Source organism: Melospiza georgiana, chromosome 2 (genome assembly GCF_028018845.1).
Source record: "Melospiza georgiana isolate bMelGeo1 chromosome 2, bMelGeo1.pri, whole genome shotgun sequence".
Classification (NCBI taxonomy): domain Eukaryota; kingdom Metazoa; phylum Chordata; class Aves; order Passeriformes; family Passerellidae; genus Melospiza; species Melospiza georgiana.
In genome coordinates this window covers 102,970,618-102,995,907 of record NC_080431.1, presented here as the reverse complement: position 1 = coordinate 102,995,907, position 25,290 = coordinate 102,970,618, and the positions used below count along the sequence as shown (strand labels likewise).

At 40.8% G+C, this 25,290-nt stretch overlaps 2 protein-coding genes across 3 annotated transcripts in view; both read left to right on the top strand.

Moving 5' to 3' along the window:
* VEGFD (vascular endothelial growth factor D) overlaps positions 1-5,092 on the top strand; it is a 30,489-nt gene extending 25,397 nt beyond the window's left edge. Inside the window, exons 5-7 of the mRNA XM_058018370.1 lie at positions 128-225; positions 2,651-2,846; positions 4,427-5,092. Of these exons, the coding sequence (XP_057874353.1) occupies positions 128-225; positions 2,651-2,846; positions 4,427-4,553 (421 nt within the window). The 3' untranslated portion in view covers positions 4,554-5,092. The remainder of the gene's footprint in view (positions 1-127; positions 226-2,650; positions 2,847-4,426) is intronic.
* Positions 5,093-16,452: 11,360 nt separating this feature from the next.
* PIGA (phosphatidylinositol glycan anchor biosynthesis class A) lies at positions 16,453-24,409 on the top strand. 2 transcript variants are annotated; one of them, XM_058019142.1, is made up of 7 exons: positions 16,465-16,493; positions 16,713-16,851; positions 16,939-17,371; positions 17,925-18,057; positions 19,116-19,248; positions 20,407-20,613; positions 22,230-24,409. In XM_058019142.1, exons 2-7 carry the CDS (start codon positions 16,726-16,728, stop codon positions 22,491-22,493), a joined length of 1,296 nt encoding a protein of 431 aa, XP_057875125.1. In that variant the 5' UTR covers positions 16,465-16,493; positions 16,713-16,725; the 3' UTR covers positions 22,494-24,409. The 2 variants fall into 2 exon arrangements, with proteins under 2 accessions (XP_057875124.1, XP_057875125.1); XM_058019141.1 differs by having other exon boundaries at positions 16,453-16,493; positions 16,713-17,371.
* The last annotated feature ends 881 nt before the right edge of the window (positions 24,410-25,290 follow it).

Here is a 25,290-nt window from a genome sequence, read left to right as displayed (position 1 = left end):
AATGCCAGGCCTTCAGTGGCACAGGTGGCAGACCCAGCACACCAGCAGCTCATTTTGCCAAATGGCTACTCTGATGGCCCTAATTATCTTTTTTTTAAATTCCTATCTCAATTTCTTTTTCTTCTAGATGCCCCTTTACCAACAAATTTTGCCATAATGGATGGATCTGGGATAGTGACAAATGTGAATGTGTTATAGACACACAGCACTCCAACAGACGAGAAGGTAAAGATGGAATGACAAAGAGACACTTTTGCATACTCTCTCCAAGCTCTTTGTCTCTCATTCTGGTCTTCTCACTTTTTTTACATTGAGAGAGTTAAAGTTTTTATTCCACATCCCTAGATAGACTTGGATTATGGTGTGGAAACTCACCTGAAAATAAACACACATATGTGCTTCCCCTCATCTCATGTTTTTGGCTTTTTTTTTTGCTTGAATGTTTTACTGTCTCTGTATCAGCAACCTGAGTAGGACCTAGGAAAGTATTTATAAGATTTTGTGAAGTAGGCACCCTGTGCAAATTTTTATTTCACATGTGCCTTAAATTCTATGACGAGCATTAGGAAATCTTCTCAACTATAGAAAAAAATGCACTAGAATACATTGCATGAGGCAGGTACTTTTTTTTATTATTATTTTATCTTTAGTTTTTAAGAAAGTAATTAATAAGCAATAAGATAAAAAAAACCAGTCCTGCATGTTACCTGTTGTCAGTGCAAAAAATTATATAACTTTTCAAAATACTTGAGTACTTTTAATGATAATCTTAAGTTATTCAGGAATCCTTCAAACAGATATACCCTACATACTCAGGAGCATATGTTTATGCTTCTTCAGCTCTGTGGAAGGAAATGGAAAAGGATAAAATTTATGGAAGAATAGTAACTGCCTTTCTTCCTCTGCTTCTCCTGTAAAATTTTAGTTTGTCAAAGAAAATGGCAGGAAATGTTCTGGGTGATAATTGTGTACGTCTAAACATACTTGTTCGCAATAAATATTAAGAGAAATAATTTTTTTTTCTCCAAGTCCTGTGTAAAGTTTTTAAAAATTGTTTTTCTCAGTAAATTGTATTGGTTAAAATAACACAATCATAGCACTAGAGGAAACAGAGAAGGAAACCTTGCCTTTGTGCTTTAAGCTATATTCAGCAAGAGAAAGAATAAACCACTCAATCTGGTGAGCAATTCCTAGACTAGCAAACTAAAATAAAGCTAAATAACCTCATAAACTGGTCTGCTGATTGCAGTCTCCTAATGTTAATAAGCAAGAAATAATTTGCATAGGGGTTTCTGTTGGATCTTTTCTCACTCTGGATAAGATCCTCTGCCCATCAGGTTAGGCAATCAAACACAAGTTAGACTTTTCAGTCCAGAAAAGATTAGTACTCTATTTTAGCCTGAGTCTGAAGGCCTGAGAATAGCCAGAGCCCTCTAAACTCAGAGTCTTTTGTATAGTCAGCTTGGAGCATTAAAATCTGTGGCTTGCAACAAAGGCAATTATGGCTTTTGTTGACATACACTCAATACTTCCTCACAAAAATACCATTCTCTGAAGTACATTGTGTTTGGCAAGTGGCTGGGACAAAATAACTTAAAATCTGTCTTTGATGTTGAAACAAAGTGAGATTGAAACACTCAACACCACTTCACACATGCCAGGTTTTATCACCCAAAGGGAAGGGTTTGTCTTCCAAGAATTTTGGGCAGACTCCCTCCTTGCTTTCAATAGGCCTTAGGTTTTACTCTGTTGAGATACTGGTTTTTCATCACTGAGAAAATAATAATGAAAGTTTCTTTCAAGTAAGGTGCAAGCCTTTGCTGGCCACTGAGCTCAGGGATCAGATGGCAGAGGTGCAGGTTACATTTCACATTCCATAGGTTATATCTAAGAGCTAATTGTAAAGCTACAGGAAATTACCTTCCCAATGACACCTTATATGCCATGACCTTTAACCAGGGATGTGCTGCTTGCATTTTAATAAAGCTTTTACAAAATGTGTTCCCTTTTTGCTAGGATTAGCTTCATATTGTGCTCCAGATGTGCATTTTCAGGGAAGATATTAGACAGTGAGTTCCCTTGGCTGTTCTGGCTTTTTTTCTGAAACGAGGTATTTTCTTTCATCTTTGACAAATATGAATGTGCTCCTAGTTGAAGTGCTAGGCTAGCTTGCCCCATAGTAGACATAGCATTACTGCTAAAAAAATTCTGCAGGGACTGTGCAGTGAAGTACACATGTGATGGGTGTGGTAGTTTGCATGGATGTGCCTTTTTGTCACGGGTACAAATCCTAAATCCTAAAACTAAAGACTAAATCCTTTTGAGGTTATCTTTTTAAAATTTCCTGTCCAGTAAATATTTGTGCATTCCAAAGCATAACACTAGGCTCTTGCAATATACATCTCCCAACATTTTTTTTTGTGCTGAGTTCAACCCACAAGAAATAGCAAAATTAGAATAAAGTGAAATAATCAGCGCAATCCTCTTGAGTCCTTTTCTGCACAGGAAGTTGCAACAGAAATTGTGAAGTCTAGAATCTATCAGAAAGTACATGTGTGAGTCCTAATGAATATAGAACATACAGAGTCTCTTCAAAAGCAGGATTTATCCATGTAAAGCTTACTGCTAAAAGATGTATATGCTTTTGCAGGACTCCCTTCTCTTGCTGAGCTGGCTATGTGTGGACAACATATGGAATTTGATGAAGAAAATTGTGAATGCATCTGTAGACATAAGTGTCCCACAGATTTCTTTCAAAGTAAAGAGAACTGCAGCTGCTATTTGTGTAGGGAGAGCCAGGAGAGCTGTGCTCTAAAACACAAGATATTTCATGCTGAAACCTGCAGGTAAGTGATCCTTGCCATTCAGGGTCTACACTGCAAGAGCTGAATTAGAGATGCAAGTATTTAATTGGCTGGGAGGTACACTTGGGATAAAAAGCCTTGCTGAAGTTAGAGAGATAATAATAATAATAATAATAATAATAATAATAATAATAATAATAATAATAATAATAATAATAATAATAATAATAATATTTATAGTATAAAAGGACTCCAAAGTTTGTTTGTATTTTTAAGAAATCTGGACAAGGCTGTTATTCGAGTGTCAATACTTACTACCTTTATTTTTTTTGCTAATTTTTAGGGAATGATGATTAAAACTGTACTACAACTGGTATTAGTTTTTGCAATGAGATACAGTTTTGTAGGTAGGCAGGACCCATCCTGTGCCAGCTGTTCTCTGTGCCAGCTGAAGGCAATCTCATGGATGGTTAGGGACAAAGGCTCCCTAAATTTGCACTCAGAGCACACAGCACATTCCTTATCCAGTTTGTCCTCAGAGCAAGTAATTTTCTAAACCTAATGTAATTTTGTACACATATAAATCTACTCAACCAGCTCTGACTCCACTGAGAAGCAGGAAAATGGTTCTGGGGCTACTATGCTCCATGAATTTCCCTAATCTGTTTGTATTATTAGTTTTGAGATATCTACTTAACCAGCTCTGACTCCACTGAGAAGCAGGAAAATGGTTCTGGGGCTACTATGCTCCATGAATTTCTCTAATCTGTTTGTATTATTGGTTTTGAGGTTTTTGTGTCAAATCTCAGATAGAAAATGCCCTTATGGATTAGTTAAATTTTAAATTTTTCAGAAAGCTTTAGTCCCATGTAGAGGCCCAGGAGCATGCAGCAGCTTAGTCTCAAAGTTTATATAAGGATAGTCAGCATCCAGTTTCCCTGGGTACCTTGGCAGAGCTGTAGCTCACTGAGTGATCCCCAGAGGGTTCATTCCCAGTGATTTCATAGGTTCATTCACAGGGAAGATGCTGTGGAAGAATTAACATTTGCATCTTCAGGTTCAACTTTGACGACAAGGACAAACACAAAATAGAAAGTATAAAAATAGCTAAAACAATTAGCAGAGCTAAAACTGAGCATGAAAAAATTGGTTATTTATATGTTTCAGACAGGTGGGAGGGGAGCATTGTAATCACTTGTTTACATGAATTTGGCTTCTAGAAATTCCTGTAACCTGGATGCAGGATACCTTAATGCCAGACTTCCATGCAGTATTTCTGGAGGAGCAAAGCTGAACCATGAAGTGAGATCAGCTGCTTTTCAGAGTCCAAGGGCAGCACTTTCCAGTGCTAACCCTCAGGACTTCACTGCTCTCAAGAAAGGAAAGCATCACTTAAGTTGTGAATCTGGACAAATGGACCACTGCAAGACATGTTGCTGTAGACAGAAATTGCGAGGCAGCAAATTCTTGTCTCCCTCTGTTGTAGGATGTCAACACCTTTCCAAACAGTGTGTAGGGAGCATTGCAGTGTTCAATGATGAAAAATTTGAGGAATTTGACAGCGAAGAATTTTTATATTAAAATGCTTTTGTCTTTTGTGTTCTTTCTCCTTAATCAAACAGTTGTGAAGACAGATGTCCATCCCAACCCAGAACATGCCCAACTGCCAAACCAGTCTGTTCCAGGCATTGTCGCTGTCCAAAGGAGAAGAGAGGTTCTCATGGGTCCCAAAGCAGAGAAACTCCTTGACTGAGCTTCCCCTATTCTTTGAAAATCCACTGCTTGCAAAGTAGCTGTCACTGACTTTCAAACAATAGTAAACATGAACATCTTCCACATTAATAGCAGAAGAATTAATCCAGTCTGCATTTATTTATTAGAGTAATCACTAACGGCAAGTGAATCCTCTGGGACACTGGTAATTGCTCTCTAAGAGGTAACAACAGCTGATGAATTTCTGGCTACATGGAAGAAAGCTTGGAAAGTAGCAGTTTAATGTTACATTATGGAAGATGAAACTGTGTATTGGAAATAGAGTCACAGTCTCCAGCCAGTCGTTCAGAAATTGAGACTTGATAATCTTAGCCTCTGAATCCTTAGCTAATGCAGCTCCTGGGTAAAACTTTCTTCAGAAATTCAGTGTACAGGATTTGGCTTCTAATAGGTTCAGCACTGAGTTATTTGATCTACTGTTCAGCTTTGATTATCATTTTGTGTTTATTGTACAACTACTGTCAGATGTGCCATATTTAAGTGTATATAAGAAAATAAATACATCAGTTATTCGAGTGGATTTGATTTTTCTCTGTTATTTTAAAACTCTGCCCAACAAAAAGGAGATAAGAAAAACCCCATAGCCATTTCAAGTACAATTTTCTTACATTTGTTCTACAGGGACTGGCTCCTGCCCAAACCCAGGTCTAAACAAGGTCACTTGACCCAATAGTTTCTGTAAAAAGGAAGCATTTTTCCCATGTCTGCTTGACAGCATGTGTGATTTATTTATTTGCTCCTGGTGTAGTGTGTTAATCTTCCTAAGGGGATAGCAGCCCACTAGTACTGACTCTTCAGTGATTTTTTGGAAAAGCACTGTTGACTAGAAGAAGGTTTTCCTTTTAGCCTACCATGCAATGAAAATATCTCCTTCGCACTGAAATTCCTCTCCCCAGTGTGAGGCCTGAGTAACAGTGCTTTAACCAGATCAGAAAAGGGCAGTACTGTTTTCTGAGCCACTGAAGTCTGCTGTGAGCTAGTCCAGAGAAAATATTATGAGCAATAATCCTGAACTTGAAGTGTAGTCTTGACATTGGTATGATTTTTTCCTAGTTGCTGAATTCTCCAATTCTACACTGCACTGTGAACAAAGGGAATAGAGTATATGAAAAAAAAGCTACAGAGATGAAATGTTTGACACAACACAGGGAACAGGAAATGGATTTCTGATGTGCAACTAAGATTTTTTTTTATTATTCATATAGGAAAACCATATTGCTTTATAGTAAAATTAGAGGCAAATCCTGTAAGACTGATTGAATGGCTGGACAAAGCACCAAACAATTTAACACGCCTTTAGTTTCAGTAAGGCATTTAGGCTTTGATCCTGAGTGTTGAGAGTGTTTCCTAAGCCAGCTGGGACCTAGGTCTCTGCAAACACACCTGCAGGCTGTTTGTGCTGCCTGTCCTGTGAGCTGGCCTGGGATCCTGTGACCCGTGAGCATCCTGGGGGAGCAGGGATACCCTGGGCTGCACTGGGCTCCTGCTTGTGGGTGCCCCTCCAGAGAAGGACATGTGCCACCAGCATGGACTCTGCATGGACAGGAAGGGGAAGGCAATCCCAGTGCAGCACCAGGTGAAGCAGCCTGGCACAACAAGCACACCCTTACATCTCTCCTGCTCCTCCGAGAAGCTCTAAATACAAACACCTGTGTGGTGGTGCGGTCCCTGAGCTCCACAGGGGAGTGAAAGGAGTGAGTGAACTTCCCCATCGCTTCTCCTCTATCTCATCTGGGGGCACTCTGACCAAGTGGCTGTGCTGCCAATAAGTTACACCTGTAGCCCACTCCTCAGAAAGCCAGGGAGCTGCAGAGGCAAACCTGACACAGCTGGTAGCACCAGAGGTACATGCAGTAAAAATGCACCTTTATGCAAAACCAGACAAAGGTATTTGTAAAGCTAAATTCTGTGGAAAGAAATCAAGCTTTTACATTTCCTAGCTTATCCTAGAGTTTAGCAACTGGAATGCTGTATTAATTACATCTGTGTCTTGTCAGTGTTGATCTGTAGAGGCTTCCTTAGTTTTATGTCCTGACCAGTGAATAAATTCACTTCATTTTTTAAAACGGAATGCTCTTGCCAGAGAGACAAGTCTGCTTCAACCCCAGAAGACTCTCAGATAAAGCAGTCACTGAGGGGATGAAAACCAAGTCCCAAAGATCTCCTTACAGAGCTAGAGAGGGATTTCAACATGAACCACCTAACCTCCAGGAGATTACAATGGCCATTAGAATACCCAGGCTGAAAAGGTACCATCACTGGCCACCACTGTGAATCCTGCTCTGAGCTTTTCACATTTCCCCATTCCACTGGAAAAGCGACCAGTGCAATGCAGGACTGAAGATCCCAGTGGGATGGAGTGAGATGAGATCTTGCTATATGCATATGCTGCTTTCAGTCTAAGCCTCTGGGTGAATTTAACCTTTAACCTCAAAATTTTGCTCTTAAATCTTGTGGATCACTTTGTTCAACACTTAGACAAATATTTTTGATAATGTTGTGGTTTAACTCCAGCTGGTAACTAAGTGCCCCACAACTCACTTGCCCTACCACCACACTGGTGGGGAGATTTGGAAAGAAAAAGCAAACCTCATGGGTTGAAGTAGGAACAATTTGACAAATTTGAAACAAAATTAAATATAACAGCTACAACAGCAATAAAAATAATAATGCTACCACTTGTAGTAGTTGCAATGGAAAGGGGAGAGAGAGGAATAAACCCCAAGAAACACAAATGATGTACAACAGAATTGCTCACCACCCACTGACCAGTGCCCAGTGCATCCCAGTGGTGATGGGACTCCCCTTCCCTGACTCCCCCAGTTTATATAGTGGGCATGATCTGTGAAATGGGATATCACTTTGGCCCATTGGGGTCAGCCATTCTGGCTTTGCTTCCTCACAGCTTCTTGTGCATCTGCTCTCTGTCAGAGCATGGGAAATTGGAAAGCTCTTGATTTAGAGTAAGCACTGCTTAGTAATAGCCAAAACATCAGTGTGTTATCAATATTATTCTCACACTAAAAACAAGACACAGCACTGTACCAGCTACTCAGAAGAAAGTTATCTCTATCCCAGCCCAAACCAGGACAGATACAAACATGCTCAAGCAACAGAGGATTTGTGATCATCAAAAATATATCTGGAGGTCAATGTAAAATTCAGCGTTATTTTCACTGAATTTAACCCCCTACAGGTTCTCCTACCTGTGAGGGATTTCTGTTTTGCAGGAGCAATGTGTCTGAAAGCTTGTGGATTAAGAATGGTTCTTAGGCTTACTGTGAAGATGGAAAAGGAAACTGCTTGTGGTGGCATTCACTAGCAAGCATGACCTATGCAGCCAACACACAGGTTTATCTAATTTATAGCTTGGATTCTCCATAGAGGTTCTCAGCCCTAGTTTCTAGAAGCCTTATGAGTGTACTTCTGCAGGGTTGTCGGCTCTGGTGCAACCTACAGGCATCTTGCAGCCTATTTCTTTTACAATAAATACAATAAATTCTTTTACAATAAATTTCTTTTACAATAAATTCCTACCCCAGCAGATCATCTGCCCCTAAGGCCCTGTGCCAGTCTCTTGTAGGGTGCTGCTCTTTGCTACCCTGCTGTCCTAACCATTAGAAAATTACCAAAGCCAGAGCATGCAGTGCAAATCTGTAACATTCACTGAAACACCATGTGGAAAAGCTCAAGAATTGAAACACATTGCTGTGAGTGACAGTGCTGTGTGATGGTCTTCACTGCCACAGCCCCAAGTAGATCTAACTCTAACTAATTAACTAACTACCTCTATGTCACTAACTCTATGGCATAGCCACAAATCCTCTATGTGGAAGACCAGGACTAAGAGGAGGGTCTGGGTGAAGATGCAAACACATGCAGATAATTAGATTTTGGTGAGAATCTATAAAAATTCAATGCTATTTAGTTGGTGAAATTCGGGATTTTTAATTTAAGAATATTCAACAAACTTTAAAATAGAAATGCTTTATGTTATTTTTCATATTGATTTAACAGATTAACTTTTAATTAGGATATTTAATATAACAATTCAAAGAATTAAATGAGGTATGTAAAATTCATAGCAGATCTGTTTTTTGACTGATGTCATTAACTCTTAACCTATGACTAAATGACCCTCAGAGAGAGAAGGTTATTGAGCAGGGGAATGTTCTCTTTGAAGTCTGAAAGGCCTTTTATTACTGTGTTCAGCATGACTTGCTTTTTAGGCATATGGACATGATTTACAGATTTCATAGGCAGAAAAATAGTGCTAAAAATTCCTGTTGTGGTGTGTCTTAATCTTTATATAGTGAGGGATGTCTTTAAAGTGATATTTGTGTTATGTATGTAATAGGAATGACAGTACTTAAATATAAATTTTTAATTCTAAATAAACACACATGAAGTTTCTCAAGCCATCAGTTTTTATGAGTAGCTAGCTTCTTTTTATATGTGCTTTCTTCAGGAAGGGGACAAGGAAGAATATGAATCAGAAAAATAGCTAAATATGTGCACTGCTTGAAAGAGTCAGGAAATATTTATTTAATTGCAAAAACTGTTCTTGACTTGCAGAAGGACAGAGGTACCTGAGGCCTTACCAAATGCTGGTGACATGGAAGAAATCAAAGCACCTCCTGAAAGCACTGCTCTCATTTACTTCAAAAGCTATCACAGGTCATATGCTGTGACATTGCTTATGGCAAGAATTATTCATTGGAGGGCTGGCAGAGCACACATAAATCCTGCTGTACTCATATACACTGCAAACATATAAATCTGTAGGAATCCTCTGGGCAGTCACTCCAGCTGATTTGCAAGGTCCTTCCCTGTATTCCAGCAAAAACAAATGTGAATCTGCTTAAGTTTATTTTTTGTTTTCTTGTACCACTGCAAGCCGGGATTTATGTGATTAAAGTTATTTTGATTTACAGTAGTGTGAAAAAAAAAGGAAAGAAAAATCTTGAGAACCCAGAACTGAATCTGAGGAAGCTCCTTCAGCTGCCTGTTTCCTTTGTATTTTCTAAATAACTGGTAAATGCATTTCAACATTAAAATACCAAAGAGGTTTTCATCTTCTAATTGTGGACTTGTGGAGTGAATTGTTCTTTCTGCAAAGAAGTACAAGGTGGATACCAGGCCAAGTAAAATCTGTGTTCTCATTTATTAAAGTCTCCATTAATAAAACAAACAAGCAGGGGTTACAAGTGATGTACTGCCATTCATTTTATTTATCAGACTCCTACATCAGCAGTTACTTAAAAACCTCACAAAAAACGTTTAACTCAGGGGTAAAAAATCTGTTTTAAATTAAGATAAAAGGAAAGTGCTCCTTAGGCCAATAAAACAAAATAAGTACACAAAATGATGTGTCAGGGCTTGGTCTGCATTTTGACTTCAAGGCTATTAACACTCTTCTTTGTTTCCACTTTTATCATACTTTACCATACTACTCAATGTGAAAGGTCATTCCAGGCTGAGAGCAGTCAGGGGGGGATCCATAATTTAGCGTGAACTGTTTCCTCTCCTAAATATCTAAAGGTACTTTTAAAATGTTTATGGTTGAATAATCAATGATTTAATTCTATTCTACATTGGTATATGCTATAGATTTAAAAATACAACAGTAATTATACAAAAAAATATCTTGCTAGGGAGTGTGATTACAAATTAAGTGCCAAAAAAATAAGGTAACAAAGTAGGAAGCATTTCACTTAGCCTTTTGTTCCACTTTCTTATGTGAAGTGGTGTTTTTAATTGGTGAAGACTATCTCTGATGTGTGGCTTAGGATCACAGGTCCAGCTGAAAAGGTGATGCAAGATACCCAGACAAATGAATTTCTGTTAGGGGACTCTTTGGCAAGGCATTTATCCAAAACTTTCCCCTGATCCCCGATCCCACTATGCACACTCATGTGCATCCTTTGATCTTTTTTCTTGGGAAAGTCTATCCTGATTCCTATTAATGGACAAACTGTTCAGAATTGTGTTTAAACATTGAAATACAGTTGCATAGTGGTTATTTTGATTCAGTCCTCTGAATAAAATCACCAACACAAGTGATGAAACACAAGAAAGAGCTTAACACATCCACAATGTGGATGTGCAGTGCTTCTTATCAATATTGTCAATAAACATCAATATTTTCCTGTAGTTGAGTTATGAAGGCATGTAGTGAAAATCCCTTGAAAGTCATTAAATCTCTCTGTTCCTCCATTTCCCTGTGCATCCCATCTTAAATCTACTCACAGCTCACTCCTAAAAGTTTTCAGAGCTTTTCTGAAAAGCTCTTAAGAAAGAGCTTCAGAGCTTTTCTGAAAAGCTTTCTGACAGCTCCTCTACCCGTGCCCTGGAGTACAGTCACCTTTCACCTTGCCCTGCTCCACATCAATTAAATTAACCTCAGAGCAGCACCTCCCAGCCCCACAGAGCTTGCAATCTGTGGTTTGTGTTTCACACCTCCAGGATGGTTTGCATGCCTCTCTGAGTCTTCTCAATTCTAACAATCAAATAAAAATTACTTCTTCCTCCACAGACCTTACCTTAGTTTTCTCTTTAGATATCCAAAGCTACAATAAGGGTATCAGTTTAAAGAAACCCTTGTCTCATTGAATGGATTTTAAAGTATAATTAAAATTAATTACTTTTGCCTTACAGTGTAAATCTGGATTCAAGCTATAAATATAAATGTTAATTATAGTATCAATATATAGGACTATGGATAGTTCATGCTTATTTTTTATAAGAAATTCAATTTCCTTTAAATTCAAACTGTAGAATGCAGACAGGTACTACTCTATTTGGTAAAATGACTACAGAGAACAGTGCCAAAAATGTTCTGAAGCATTTGTGGGTAGGGGCATTAGTAGTAGGAAATAAAACATACCAGGTAAAGGTTCCTCAGCTTTGCACAGAGATATTTTGCAGCACCACAAGGACGAACACATTTTAAGTTTCCAATAGCTCCATCTACTGTTGTCACTGCACCTTTTTTTCTCCTCCACCAACAAGTCCTGACACATACTCAACTTTCAGTTAAACCCATTTTAAAGCTGAAACCCACCCAACAGTTCTGCCACTCCAGTTTGTGCCAACTCTACATAAATTGCCAGAAGCTTTCAAGAGTTTGTCAAGTACAGTTTTAAAGATACAAACCAAAGACCTCTAGGACAGGCCTTGTCTTCTAGCACAGCTGATACATCAGTATTAAAGTCCTCTGATGTGGCCCCAAGGCTGCAAAAGCAGAAACAGACCTGCAACTAAATAGACAGTAAAATCTAGTAAAAACCAAACAAAACAACAACAACAACAACAACAACAAGAAAGCAAATTAAAAAAAAAAAAAAAAAAGTAGAATCAAGTCTAGTATAGTCAAATGGTGTGGCTTCATAACTGACACCAGACCTGTGTGTTACTGTAAATCATTTCATCAAAATCAGACACAGATTTCTGCCAAATTAGTCAGATGGCTTGTTAGAGCTGATAGTAGTGTTATGCTGGCTGAAGGACAGATATGCCCTGGGTCTGCCAGTACAAAACCAACTTCTGGCAGGCTTAAAATGTGAGGATAAGCACAGACACCACTCTGCATTGTGTGCTCAGGAAACTTTTTCAGCCCTATTTGATGAGTACTTAAGCTGGAACATCTGGGAAGGCAGAAGACAGGCACCATGCAGGCTTTGTTTGGCATCACTGCTCCTGCTGGGGACCAGGAAGGACCAGAGACCAAGTGTCAGGTACTGGGATGGATCCTGCATGGCAGTGGTGAGTGACTCACTGGCAGGGCGTGTGAAAGAGGATTCTTCTCAGTCACACCCAATGCACTGGGAGCAGCTGTCCTGTCCTGTCTCCTGCTAAGAGGTGTAACTTGTTTGTAAGCCCAGAGGACTGGAAGCTGCTCCTGGTGTACATCCTTTGACTGCTCCCAAACCCCCATGCTCTTCTCCACCTTCACTGACCTGATTTGACAGAGAAGGGAATGCTCTGGGGTGCCAGAGCACTGTAACACACAGAGGTGACCAGGTGACTGAGACCTCAGGTCATGAGAGGCACAGATCACACACGTGAGAGCAAACAGGCACACCCTTCAGCCTTGCCAATCACCTTCTCCCTTCTGTTAGCAATTCACATCCCACAGATGAATTCCAAACTGCTTGGAAGGGAGAAGTGTCTGTAAAATGGAAAACCAACTAATTTTCTGGCATTTAAGAGAGAAATCTGGCTTCAAGAAAAGAAGCCCATTCTCCAGTTTGCATTTAATGGTAATTTCCTTCACAGACAGCACTGCGGTTTGTTAAGCCTTCAACTTGAAACCTGTGTTTCAGAAGTACGCTAACATGCAATTTCAGCCAGCTTCTGTGGGATTCCATGAATAGCAAAACCCAAGTGCTTGAATGAGAAAACCATGATTTTTTTCCTGGCTGCTTTATGGGAGGTATTCCAGCCAGGTAATAAGATTGGCTGTATGCAGTAGAAACCAGGCAAAACCAACCTTTCCATGGAATTATAGAAATCTATTAGATCCTGTTGCCATTTCCTAGCAGCAAAAAACAACTGCTGAGGGAGAGAGTTGGATACTCACTCCCCCTGTGCAGCAATCTTAGAAGTGACAAAATCAAGTAAAAGTAAACTAAATGGAAAGACAATTAGTCATCTTTCTTCAGAGGAAAAATTCCAAATACTACTTTCCTTTTTGTTTTGGAGCCTATTTAATACCAGCAGGATCAAAACCTGCAAACACTGTAATTTTTCACACAAGTTGTTGGGCTGTCTCTGGCTGTCCTGCCTGGTTTCATTACCCAGTCTCTGTTTATGATACATCTCTAGGCCACAATTCTCCATTCAGCAGTGCTATTTTTCACTGATGTACTTCTTCTGTGGCTTCCAACAGTTTCTGCTTTCCTGGACCATGAAAAGGAAATGTCCTTCACTTCAAGCCACTTGTGCAGTCTCACACCAGAGTTCCACAAAACAAGATTTCTTTTCCAGGAGCACTGTGTCTCCCTTGTCACTGCATCAGGCTCTAGAGCAGCACTGCTTCAAAACTCTTTAGTGAAGTACTCTCTGATTGACTGATAGCTTGTTTTTGTCAATTACTATTATTTTTTATAATAAATGTGCATGTTTTAGGCTTGTATGGAGTGTAAATAAATGCATTAATTTAATACATCCACTTACAACATGCAGCAAAGCCACTTCACCAAACAGTGATAGTCTTTGCTCCATACAGACATGGAATAAGAGCAGTGTCACCCAAGAGGCTGGGGGATAGAGTGGCAAATTCAGCCTGAGAGGAGCCTGAGTGGGAGTGGAAAGCGCGGAGTACTTGGCAGAAAGTTTTCCTATATTTTCGTGAACACTGAAGAGGTCTCCTTGAGGCATGATGGCCTCTGCTACCTGAACAAAGACACAGGAGTCTCTTGGAGTGTCCTCCATCTTCTCCCTCCATTAACTCAATTTATGAGATGTTTTAGAGAGCATTCAAGGACCAGGCTTGGAAATGGCAATTACTCTGCTGTCACAGGTTTTACATCTTTGCTCTCTACTCGATTTATCCTCCAGTCTCACTCTGACCTTGTATGTGCTCTAAGTGAGGGAGTGAATACACTGAGTGCAGGATTTCCAAAGTAAGAAAATTTGATTCTTTCTTCAGCTGTTGGTACCTTCAGTATAGGCTTCACCCCAGATCAGGCCAGGACAGACTCTGGATATGACCAGGATCTGTGACAATTTTATGAATACACAACACAACACCACAGCCAGTGAAAAGTGAATGTTATCCCATCCTTGTGAACCAGCTGTGGAGACAAAATTTAGCAGCACCTTTTTCAGCTTGGCAGTGGCAAAGATTCCTCTCCTTTCCATTAAGGTTTGTCCTAGGCTCCTTGGCAGACAAATTTTTCAAGTTCCCTTGAACATGACAACAGGAGAAGGCTGCTGATACAGGGGGATTTACTGATCACTGACAGGAATGACATCCAGCCTAACCAGATGAATCTAATGAAGAACACAGATGTCAGACCACCAAAGCCAACATGCCAGGCCAAAGGCATGAAGGTTGGCCACAATCCCTGATTTCCTTCAGAAGGACATCCAGAGCTTGTGACCATCTGCCAGGAAAGTAAAGGAAAAGAAAAAGGGGGCTGCTATGTCATGTACCAGCTACAATTTCTCTTCAGACTTTTAAAGTTTGCATACCAAGAACCACAACTTCTCTAGAGGACGCACATGAAGAACTAATCTAAAAAAAAAAAATTTCAAAATAGTTAAAACTATAAGCATTTTTTCCCAACAGCTACAATTGGAGTGACTTGACAGCTTGATTCTGCAGGGCAGTGTGACAGCCAGGGAGGGAGGTCATCACTGCCATTTACCAGAGCTCACATGGGGTGCTGCACTGGAGAGCCCCCAGGTGCATTCCTCCTTCTCCTGGCACCATTTTGGGGGCTTTTTCCTAGATGTAATTGAAGGCCACAGCTTTACACTCAGGCTGCAGTTTTTTCTGAGATAGGATCCCTACAAACCCTTGCTTCTCACTCTTCTTCTTTCACACCCTGCTGTTGCTGGTGAGAAGCTTCTCCTCTTCTGGCCTCACACTCACCTTCTCCCCCTAGAATTCAGGTTCTTGACCCACCTGATGATGAAACCAGATTTGCCAGTGCTGGTCCCATCCTTCTGAACACATGACAAAAATTCCATCAATGAGCAATGCTTTTCTTATTCAATACAGCTGAGGTTTTCACATCTTTCAGTCCCCAGAATGAAGTACCTGATTTCCTCCTCAGTCCTTCCTGGGATCAGTATCTCCAAATCACATCTGTCCAAGCTTCAACTAACAGGAACCCAGCCAGCACTCCAGCCTAGGTCAGCTTGTACTGTCACTCACAACAAGCACATTTGCATGGGAGTCATGACAGACAAATCTGACAAAATTCTTATCAGAAATCTTGGCAAGAAGAAGGAGCTGCCAAATGTAATTTTGGGAACATACAGGAAAGGCATGAACCCCCTTCTTGGCAGCCAGCAGCAGTCAGGAGAGTGTTGGAGCGGCAAAAAAGGCTGATGGTAAGGCTCCTTGAGAAGAGCAGGAATACACAGCCAAGTGATGCCAACCCAGCTCCTTTCCCAGTGTTCAAGCTCCCGGGCCGGCTATAAAAACCATGGTTTTAAAATTTATTTTCATTTAGAGACAGCAAGCTTTCAGGACTTGTGGGAGAAGAGTCTAGAACATTTCGGGAGCTCCAGCTGTAACTGTAACACAGCAGGAGAGCTTCTCCTTTGGGGCAGAGCAAAGCCTTTGGAATTTTGAGGCAATCCTATCCATATACGGCATTTATGCCACTTTTTCAGCAGCTCCGTGCTACACTTTTTTGTCAACAGCCGTCCGGGACGAGCTTCCCACTCCTGCAAGGACATCGCCGCAGCCTTTGCGCCGTGCCCGCGGTGCCTGGTGCCGGGAACGGGGCGGGACACCGGAATGGGAACTGGGGCGGGATCCCGGGATGGGAGCTCGGGCGGGGCGGGGAGTGGAGCGGGGCGGGATCCCGGGCTGGGGGCTGAGGCGGAGCTGGGGCGGGGCCGGGAGCGGGGCTGGATCCTGGGGTGGGAGCTGGGCGGGGCCGGGAACGGGGCAGGATCCCGGAATGGCACCTGGGGCGGGGCCGGGATGGGAGTTAGGGCGGGGCCGGGAGCTGGGGTGTATCCCGGGATGGGGGCTGGGGCGGGGCCAGGGGCGGGGCGGATCCCGGGCGCGAGGCCGGGGCAGTCCGGCGCAGCGATTGGCCCTGTTTTTCCCGCGTGACGCCGCGCCGGGCGGTGATTGGCTGCGGCTCCGCGCCGCGCGGGCGTGGCCGCGGCGGTGACGGGCGATGGGGCCATGGCGCCGGGCAGCGCGCAGGGAGCGCCGGCCGCCGGCAGGTACGTGCACGGTCCCCCCGCCCTCACGCCGCCCGCGCTCCCCGGGGCTGCCGCCGCGGGGACCGGGCTCTGCAGGGGCCCAGCGCCGCCCCTCCCCGCGTGCGGCCCGCGCGGGAAAGCGCGGTGGGCCCGGCGGCGCCGCCGACACTGAGGGGGCCGGGGGTCGTCGCGGGCGGCCGCCGGCGAGTGATGGCGCCTTGTGGTTCCTTCCCCCGTTAGGAGCGGGCCCGGCATGGACGGCGGAGGCCCGGCGGCGCACAGCGTGTGCATGGTGTCGGACTTCTTCTACCCCAACATGGGGGGCGTGGAGAGCCACGTGTACCAGCTGTCACAGTGCCTCATCGAGCGCGGCCACAAGGTGCTGGTGGTCACCCACGCCTACGGCCACCGCAAGGGCGTCCGCTACCTCACCAGCGGGCTGAAAGTCTACTACTTGCCCCTGAAGGTGATGTACAACCAGTCCACGGCCACGACGCTCTTCCACAGCCTGCCCTTGCTCAGGTACATCTTCGTGCGGGAGCGGGTGACCATCGTGCACGCCCACAGCTCCTTCTCGGCCATGGCCCACGACGCCCTGTTCCACGCCAAGACCATGGGGCTGCGCACCGTGTTCACCGACCACTCCCTGTTCGGCTTCGCCGATGTCAGCTCGGTGCTGACCAACAAGCTGCTGACGGTGTCCCTGTGTGACACCAACCACATCATCTGCGTCTCCTACACCAGCAAGGAGAACACGGTGCTGCGGGCAGCCCTGGACCCTCGGATTGTCTCTGTCATCCCCAACGCTGTGGATCCCACCGACTTCACCCCAGACCCCTCCAGGAGGGATGACAGTACAATAACAATTGTGGTTGTCAGCAGACTCGTTTACAGAAAAGGTAATGGGGGTTCAAATGTAAGCTTGTTTTGGTTCCCTTTCCTTGGATAGGTCTTGGTCAGGTACAGCTTAGGCTGTCTGTGGTATGGATGGAATTTGCACTGGGAGTGGTGAGGTGGCTGTTCCAAGCTTTTGTGTTTGTGAACTCAAGAAGAAGAAATGTACATTGTTTTTGTACGTGGTGGGTTCAGAGGTGTGTTTCCTTTGTAATACTGAAGAGACCAGAAGCTTTGGTCAGTTTGTGAAATGGAACATTTGGGTCGTATTGGACATAAGATTTAGGGCCTAATCTCTATATTCTGTTAGAAATGTTTTAATTGTTTTTTATTTAATCAAATGACAGCAACTTAAGTGGTTTTTTTCCATTTTTGTCTCCTATGAGGTCCCAAGTTGTGGTTTTTTTCATGTTTTTGTGGACAGCAGTTTAACTGTCTTCAGGAGACCTTTTTTTTCATTTCTTCAGCTCCCGAATATAGTTGTAGTTGTGGGCTACAATCATGAGAAGTTCTGAAATCAAAGAAAGTAATGGCTTGCCCTAAATTTTCTCCTCTTAGGTATTGATTTGCTTAGTGGTATAATTCCTGAGCTGTGTCAGAAATATCCAGAGTTACATTTCTTAGTTGGAGGAGAAGGACCAAAGCGAATCGTACTGGAAGAAGTCCGGGAGAGATACCAGCTACATGACAGGTTGGTTCTGTGGGTGTCTATGACCCTTCAAGGTTCTTCAGGGGTGGGGACCTGCCTGCCTCCCTCCCCCAGATAAGCCCCAAAGCCTGAGGCTAAAGGCAAGGCAGATAAACAAGACACTGAAGACTTTGAGAGCTGGACTGTGGTCCAGCAAATTAATTAATATGTCTATGATTAGGCCCTGAATGAGCCTCCATTGAGACATAGAAAGGTGACTTGGATATAAATTTATCATGTCCCTCTCTGCAACCATGATGCTTGGATCTTATGTGGCATCAGGTGTTAACAGCTCATTTGTGCTATTGCTTGTCATGATGACTGCTAGGAATTTATTATTTTCACTATGAAACTCTTCAGCATGGTGCTTGTCTCCTATGTGTTCTTGTGGTGCTACAAACGTGTTCCCTGGTGCTACCATGTTACCAGAATGTTGCCATGATACAGATACATTTATGTGTTTCTATTGGGTTTTCTTGATCAAGAACAAGTTTCATAGTCTGGAGTGTTCATTTTATTTTCTAGGTTGTTTGTTGCCTGTTTTGTGCTTTAGTCAGTGATTTCCCCAATTAAAATTGTCAGTATCATTCTCATTTTGCCCTTTATTGTTTTCCAATGTCTCTTCAAGCTGATAGGTCCTGATCATTGTATCTTAAAAAATTTTCCCTTGTCAGACTCAGATTGGTCAGACCTCACATTGCAAATTCAGATAATGCATTTGACAAATCTTAATTATTAACTGAATGAAGCCATTTTTTCTTGCAGAACTAGAAGGCTCAGTAGCAATGTTCTGGAGGCAAATGTCATTAAAACAGCAACTTCTCCCACCAACTTTATTTTCAGAAATTTCTTTCAGTGTGACAATAAAAAAGCAGGATTTTCTATTTCTCCATTGCTGGAGAAATTTAGAGAAAACTAAACCGAGGTGCCCATCTTTGTTCTCTCACTACATTAAGTGTGAACCATTGGTACCTTTTTCTGAATATGTGGCATTATTATGATCCAAATCTAGTATTTAGCTCTGAGGGTTTTTTGTTTGTTTTTTTTCCTCTTGTATGCAGGGTGCGTCTTCTAGGAGGCCTGGAACACCAGGATGTCAGAAATGTCCTGGTCCAGGGGCACATTTTTCTCAACACTTCCCTCACTGAGGCCTTTTGTATGGCTATTGTGGAGGCAGCAAGCTGTGGTTTACAGGTAAAAAAAAAATCTCAGTATCTGGAAAGCATGTATCCATTTTAAACAGATTTCACAATGAAATAACACGTGCTTATCACATTGATTTCATCTGAGGCTCTGTCTTGGCAGAGGTAAGCAAATGTTATTCCCATTTACAGATCACCTGGAAGCTGAGAGAGAAGGGTCAACTCCAAGAGGAATTTTGTGTAGAATTTGCAGTGACATGTAGATCTGCTCTCAGTTCTCTGAAATAGCCAAATACTGTTTTGTTTGTACTCCTTTACAGAGTTTTGGGGTAGTTGATGTTCACAAAGGTTTACTTCGAAGGGAGCTGCAGAAAAGTTGCCTTCCTGTGTAGGGATTCAAGATAAGTTGGAGAGAGAGAGAACAGTAAAAGCCATGACTAATTTACAACTCAGATTGACAACTCAAAAAAGAAGTTGAGTCAGTAGCGATAAAGAATTAGAGCTTCACAATAAAAGATAAAGGAACCTTATTAAGAAGACAGACTGATAAGAGTACCTAATTTACAGTAAGTATAGAAAATGGGAGTGACTTCAATTTTTTTTTTTTTACTTCAGTATCCTTTGACAGCAGTTACTACCTAGTTGTAGTTATTCTCTTGCCATCTCTTCTCTAGAAGTGAGGAAGTTCTGCAGTTTCTTATTGCCCAATGTTTAGAGATGATTGCACAATGTGAGTCTTTGTAATTTCTGATTTTCCTTTAAAAATAATAATTCAGATTAATGTAAATAAATTTTTGCAAGTGTTCAGTAACCTAGGAAACTGAAATTTCAAGTATGTGGTAAAATTATCCTCTGCAAGTAGAGGTAAGAGGTTTCTTGAGATACTGTGGAAGAAATGTCCAAAATCTGATTACACAGGTTCAGTTGTGTATTGTGGCAAACACCTTCAGGAAAGGTGTCTCATAACCACTCATTAGACCTGTCTAGTTAGTCATCTCTTTTATCACCAAAGAATCATTCTGGACAATGGTGAAGGTAATCTGCAGTGTTTGTCTTCTCTGGGGTTTACTTTTTTAGTGCACACACAGGTCAAGTTCCCAAACCATGATGTTTTCCTATTCTTTTAAATAGCTGCATCTGAACAATGTAATAGCGTTGCTGTCACACAGTTTCATTTTTTATGTCACCATTTCTTTTGTTTATTTCAAAGGTGGTGAGCACAAGAGTTGGTGGGATTCCAGAGGTACTTCCAGAAAATCTCATCATTTTGTGTGAGCCCTCTGTGAAATCTTTGTGTGATGGACTAGAAAAAGCAATTGCCCAGCTCAGATCAGGAACTCTGCCATCTCCAGAAACTGTTCATAACAAAGTAAAGACTTTTTATACGTGGAGGAACGTAGCAGAGAGAACTGAGAAAGTATGTATAATCACTTCTTTTAAATTCTCTGAAATTACATTTCTGAAACAATTCTTGCTTTGAAATATTACTAGGCACATTCACCATGCAATATTCCAGTGTAATTTTTCAGCATGTTTCCTCTCAAACATACATGGTTTTAAAAGGTCAAGAAAATGCTTTTTTTCCCCACAAATAACTCCTAGATATCTTTTCTATTTGTATTTATACTTTCTAACATGCCATGATTGCTGGTAAATATTTTGAAGAAAAGCCTAGATCATTAGTTAGATTTCTACTCTATTTGTTCAAGTCTTGACATGAAGTAACTTTTCTGGCATAACTGGAAAATGTGCTGCTCAGGTGTATGACAAGGTAAGAGCAGTTCATGACAAAGCTTTGCCATGTGCTAACAAGTAATTTAAAATTATGTGAAGTAGTTTAGTGCTGGAAAGTTGAACACACCTGAGTTTACATAAGCTGTGGTTGTAATGAAAATTTATTTTCATAGTTTTGGAATCATATTTCAGAACTAGAGCTGCACTTCAGTAGAAAAACTCTGCCTTCCGTGAAGAATGTTTGCTGCAGTAATGTTACAAACCCCTGTGGAGCTGTGTCACTTCTGCCTTCACCTCCTGTGTTTTAGGAAGGAGAGAGTAGCTGAACCCCATGCCTCTTACTTAGATTGTACTGCATGCAAATATATATATCTTACAAGCCTCCTTGAAGTGATATGTACAACAGTTTATTTTAATATTTTTAAATGCCATCAGTATAATTCATTTTACGATTTTGTAACTGCAGGCGACATTTGAATTGCAAAGTTTTTACAGACGTTAGCCTAGATTTGAGTTTGCTTTATATAACATTTTCTTAAAAAAACCCACCAATACTTCATGAAGGAAAATGGTCATAGAATTGGTAGAAGTATGCATAGATCTTAAATTTTACAGAAGGTAGTTGTTTGTTACCAAATAAGGTTACCTGTAGAATGGAGCTTGTAACATTCTTAAGGAAATAACAGTGTTCTTCAAGCCTTTTTGGAGTGGTTTGTAGTGGGTTTGTTGTTGGCTGTGATTGACATGTATAATAAGTCACTAGTGGCAAATATTTGCTTTGTGCAGTAATTGAACTACTGTTTCTTTAAACAAAAATCAGGAGCCTATTAGGATTTGGTTCATTGTTCAAATACAGAGATTTGGAATAGTGCCAAACTCACCCATGAGTTCATCCATCATTGTGTTTAAAATCTAGTAATTGCATGTTCAAGCTCTTCCTGGGACTGATGTGAATATGAGATTAGAACCCATTCAATCCATTAAAACCCCCAGCCCTTCCTGTATAATACTACATGAGAGAAAAATTATGCAGCCATGCTAGTTAATGAAATACTTCTGAAGTGTGTAAAAGAAAAGAATGTTTCATATTTCTGCTTAAATGAATGAATGAAATGTCTAGAACAAGACTCATAAATCAGCACTTAGGATCTGCAAACTTTTTGGGGGGCAATATTTGTCCCGCCTGGTAGCTAAGACTAGATCATTTATTTTGTGCAGTGATAATAAAGCACTGCCTGATTTTTTGAGGTAGAATCAATGCATTTTTAAGATGTTACTTTCTGTCTCCTCTCTGTTTAGGTGTATGACAGAGTTGCAGATGAAGTGGTTTTACCAATGAAGGAGCGACTTGACAGACTAATGACTCACTGTGGTCCCGTGACCGGGTGTATTTTTGCTTTTTTTGCTGTTCTGAACTTCCTTCTCTTGGCATTTCTGAGGTGGATGACTCCAGATTCCATTATTGATGTTGCAATAGATGCTACAGGACCTAAGGGTGCATGGACTAAACGGTATTTTTTTGGGAAAAAAAGAAGAGTTAAAGAGGAACTTGTAAACTCCTAAATTGCGCAAGTGGAGAGAGAAGAACGTGTCAGTCATTAAAGGTTTTAATGCTTGCTGACAGAGACATTACTCTTAAAACTCTTCAGTTTCTTTCTGAAGTTCTTGGAAAGAAACTTAGTTCAATGTGCTACCTCAATTTAGGATGATGTTCTTAGTTCAGTTTTGGATTAATGCAAATCTATGGGCATCTCTTTTGCACTGAAAGCTGGGAGGAGGAAATGTGTTTTTATATATGTCAGAAGCCTTGGAAACAAAAGTAGAAGATTTTCCTTGATAACTTGAACATTACAGAAAGGGACTTAAGTGTTTGGGAAAGCAAAACACAACAATTATTAGCTTAATGTAATCCCCGCTAATCCCTGATATTTACTGTGATTTTTATTTTAAGACCTCTTTCAAAATAATTAAAATCTCAACAAAATACACCTTTTTTTCTCCTAAGATGAAAATGGCACTTGAAATTAGTCATAAAGTCCATTACCATGTAAATTTCAGTGACTTAGTTCTAGCAGTTGTGTTCAGTGACAGTGTTTTGCCTGCCTAGCATTATTATTTTGAAGTTCTTCCCTAGTCAGAGTTGCACATTTTGTTGCTAAATCAACATTCCATAATGATTTTCTGATATTTTCAGAGGTGCTAATTTTTTCCTGTTCCCTTACACGTGTGAAAGTGATGTAAAGCTTATAGTGATTTTGGGTTTTGCTTTTGCTTTTCAGTACATAGGGGAAGAAATAGTATTATTTAGAGATAATACAGCCTCTAGAAACATCTCAGGCCTGAAAACTTCCAGCAGTCTGTGCCAAAGTGTGAAGTAACACGTGTGTGAGAGAGCAAAAACTGTGAAGGGCTTAACGGGCACACTTGTGCTTACCTGCTCTCTCCACCTCCCACCCACCCATCCCTTCTCCTTTCTTATGACCAAAGTGGCATTTCAGTCCATCTCTGGGAGGGACAGCGTTCAGGGTGAGTGATTTCACCTCACCCACATCAGAGACACTGGCTGGCAGGTGCTGCATGTGCAATCTCCCAAGGAATACCTTGGGAAGGTATTCCTTAAGTGGAAATGACAATGGCTGTGCTTTTCATGGAGAGACAGAAGGAGCAGCTCTGAGGAGTCTTGAGTGATTTGTACTGGGGCAGGAGGCAGCACAGCATTGTGCCAATGGCTGTGAGAAGAGGTGTTTGTTTCATTTGTGTCAGCCACCTCTAAAATTGCCCCTTGTCTGAGGCACTGGGTTAGTTTCTTTTTCAAGCATCACTAATCATGACAAGCTTCCTATTTTATAACTCTGGAGTATTGTGTGCTGTTGGACACTGTATTAATATTAAAACTGTGCAATATGAAAACACTGTTTCCAAACCCTTGAAGAGTAGTATTTAACACACTCCTTCTGCCAAATTCATCTTGTTTATGTAGAGATGTAATTACACAAGCATTTTATAATTTCATTGAACATATTTTCATGAAACACAAAGATAATGTAAATAATTGCCATATATGAAGTCTATTTTCTTTTACTAGAATTTTTAGCCTTTGATATGTAACATACAGCTGCTTTAAAAGCAGAAATCATCTAAAATGGTGCCACAAGGTTTAAGAATAAATGGGTAGAATTAAGCTAATATTCTACTTTTTTAATTTATTCTTTTTTTTTTATATTGTTCAAGCATTCATATTTCTAACAACCCTTTGAAAATACTGATTGCCACTCCAGGGAAATGTTATATATATATATATGTGTGTGTGTGTAATTTTAGTAATACTTTGTTTTCTTTTAGTTCTGTTTGGTTTCCTGCAACATCTGCAAACACAAATCAAAAGGATTGCGTGTATCTATTCAAAATAAATTTTCTTTTGTGGAACATTGTGTACTTACAAATAACATAATAAAACCTTGTTATAGTCTTGTTTACAAGCCCAATGTGAAGTTTATCTAGGGGTTTATTTACCTTTCCATAAAAAATGGATACATTTCATTAATGTGTGGGAGGATGTAATTAGAAAATACAGAGCTACAAACCATAATGCTGCTTTTCACCACTGGTTGTTGGAGTTCCTATGAGAATGTTTTTTAATAATCATCTTTCTGTACAAGCTGCCATATAAACTTAACCCATAACTGGTTTCTCAAATATCACCACTTGTATTATGCAGAACTTTGTGGGAGTGATTTGCTCACTGGCTTTGTGCAGTGGAATAAAGGATGATGCCACAGAAACATTTACAGTTTTACAAAATATCAGGCTAAATAAAATAAGCAGGATACTAAAAAAAATTACTGAGATAATGAATATGGTTAGAAATTAATATAATAACTTGTTTAAAAAAATTAAAATGTTTCAGTTGTGCTTGTAGGTAACATTCAATTGTTGTGAAATACCAGGGAAATGTTAGGAAAGGGAGAGTGACACTAATTAAGCAAGGTCTTGCACAGAGCAGAGCCTCTGGTGTGTAGGAGGAGCAGGAAGACCTGTATAGAATGTCCCCCTCCCAAACTGCAATGGAATTCCATCCCCTGGCACAAGGAGGAATGTTGTTTCCAATACATGATGTGCAGACATTGTGAATCAAGGTATTGAAAATTGTAGGTTAAACCATGCAATACACCATACAAGCATCAAGTAAACTATAGATATAAGATTAGTCTTTCAGACTGTGTTTTAGTGGGTGTGGGTGTATCTGTAAGAAGGTAACTACTGTAATTTACTTGGTTTGTGGTCAAGTTTTTCTGCATCTGTTTATATTTTTTCCCTGTTTTATATTTGGTCCCTTTTTCATATATGCCTAGGCTTTTGA

Bases quoted from the DNA above. Each gene is read 5' to 3' on its own strand.
- PIGA (XM_058019141.1), top strand. From the start codon at position 16,453: ATGGCGCCGGGCAGCGCGCAGGGAGCGCCGGCCGCCGGCAG. The intron at 17,372-17,924 runs GTAATGGGGGTT...TTCTCCTCTTAG, and splicing joins CAGACTCGTTTACAGAAAAG to GTATTGATTTGCTTAGTGGT. The intron at 20,614-22,229 runs GTATGTATAATC...CTCTCTGTTTAG, and splicing joins TAGCAGAGAGAACTGAGAAA to GTGTATGACAGAGTTGCAGA.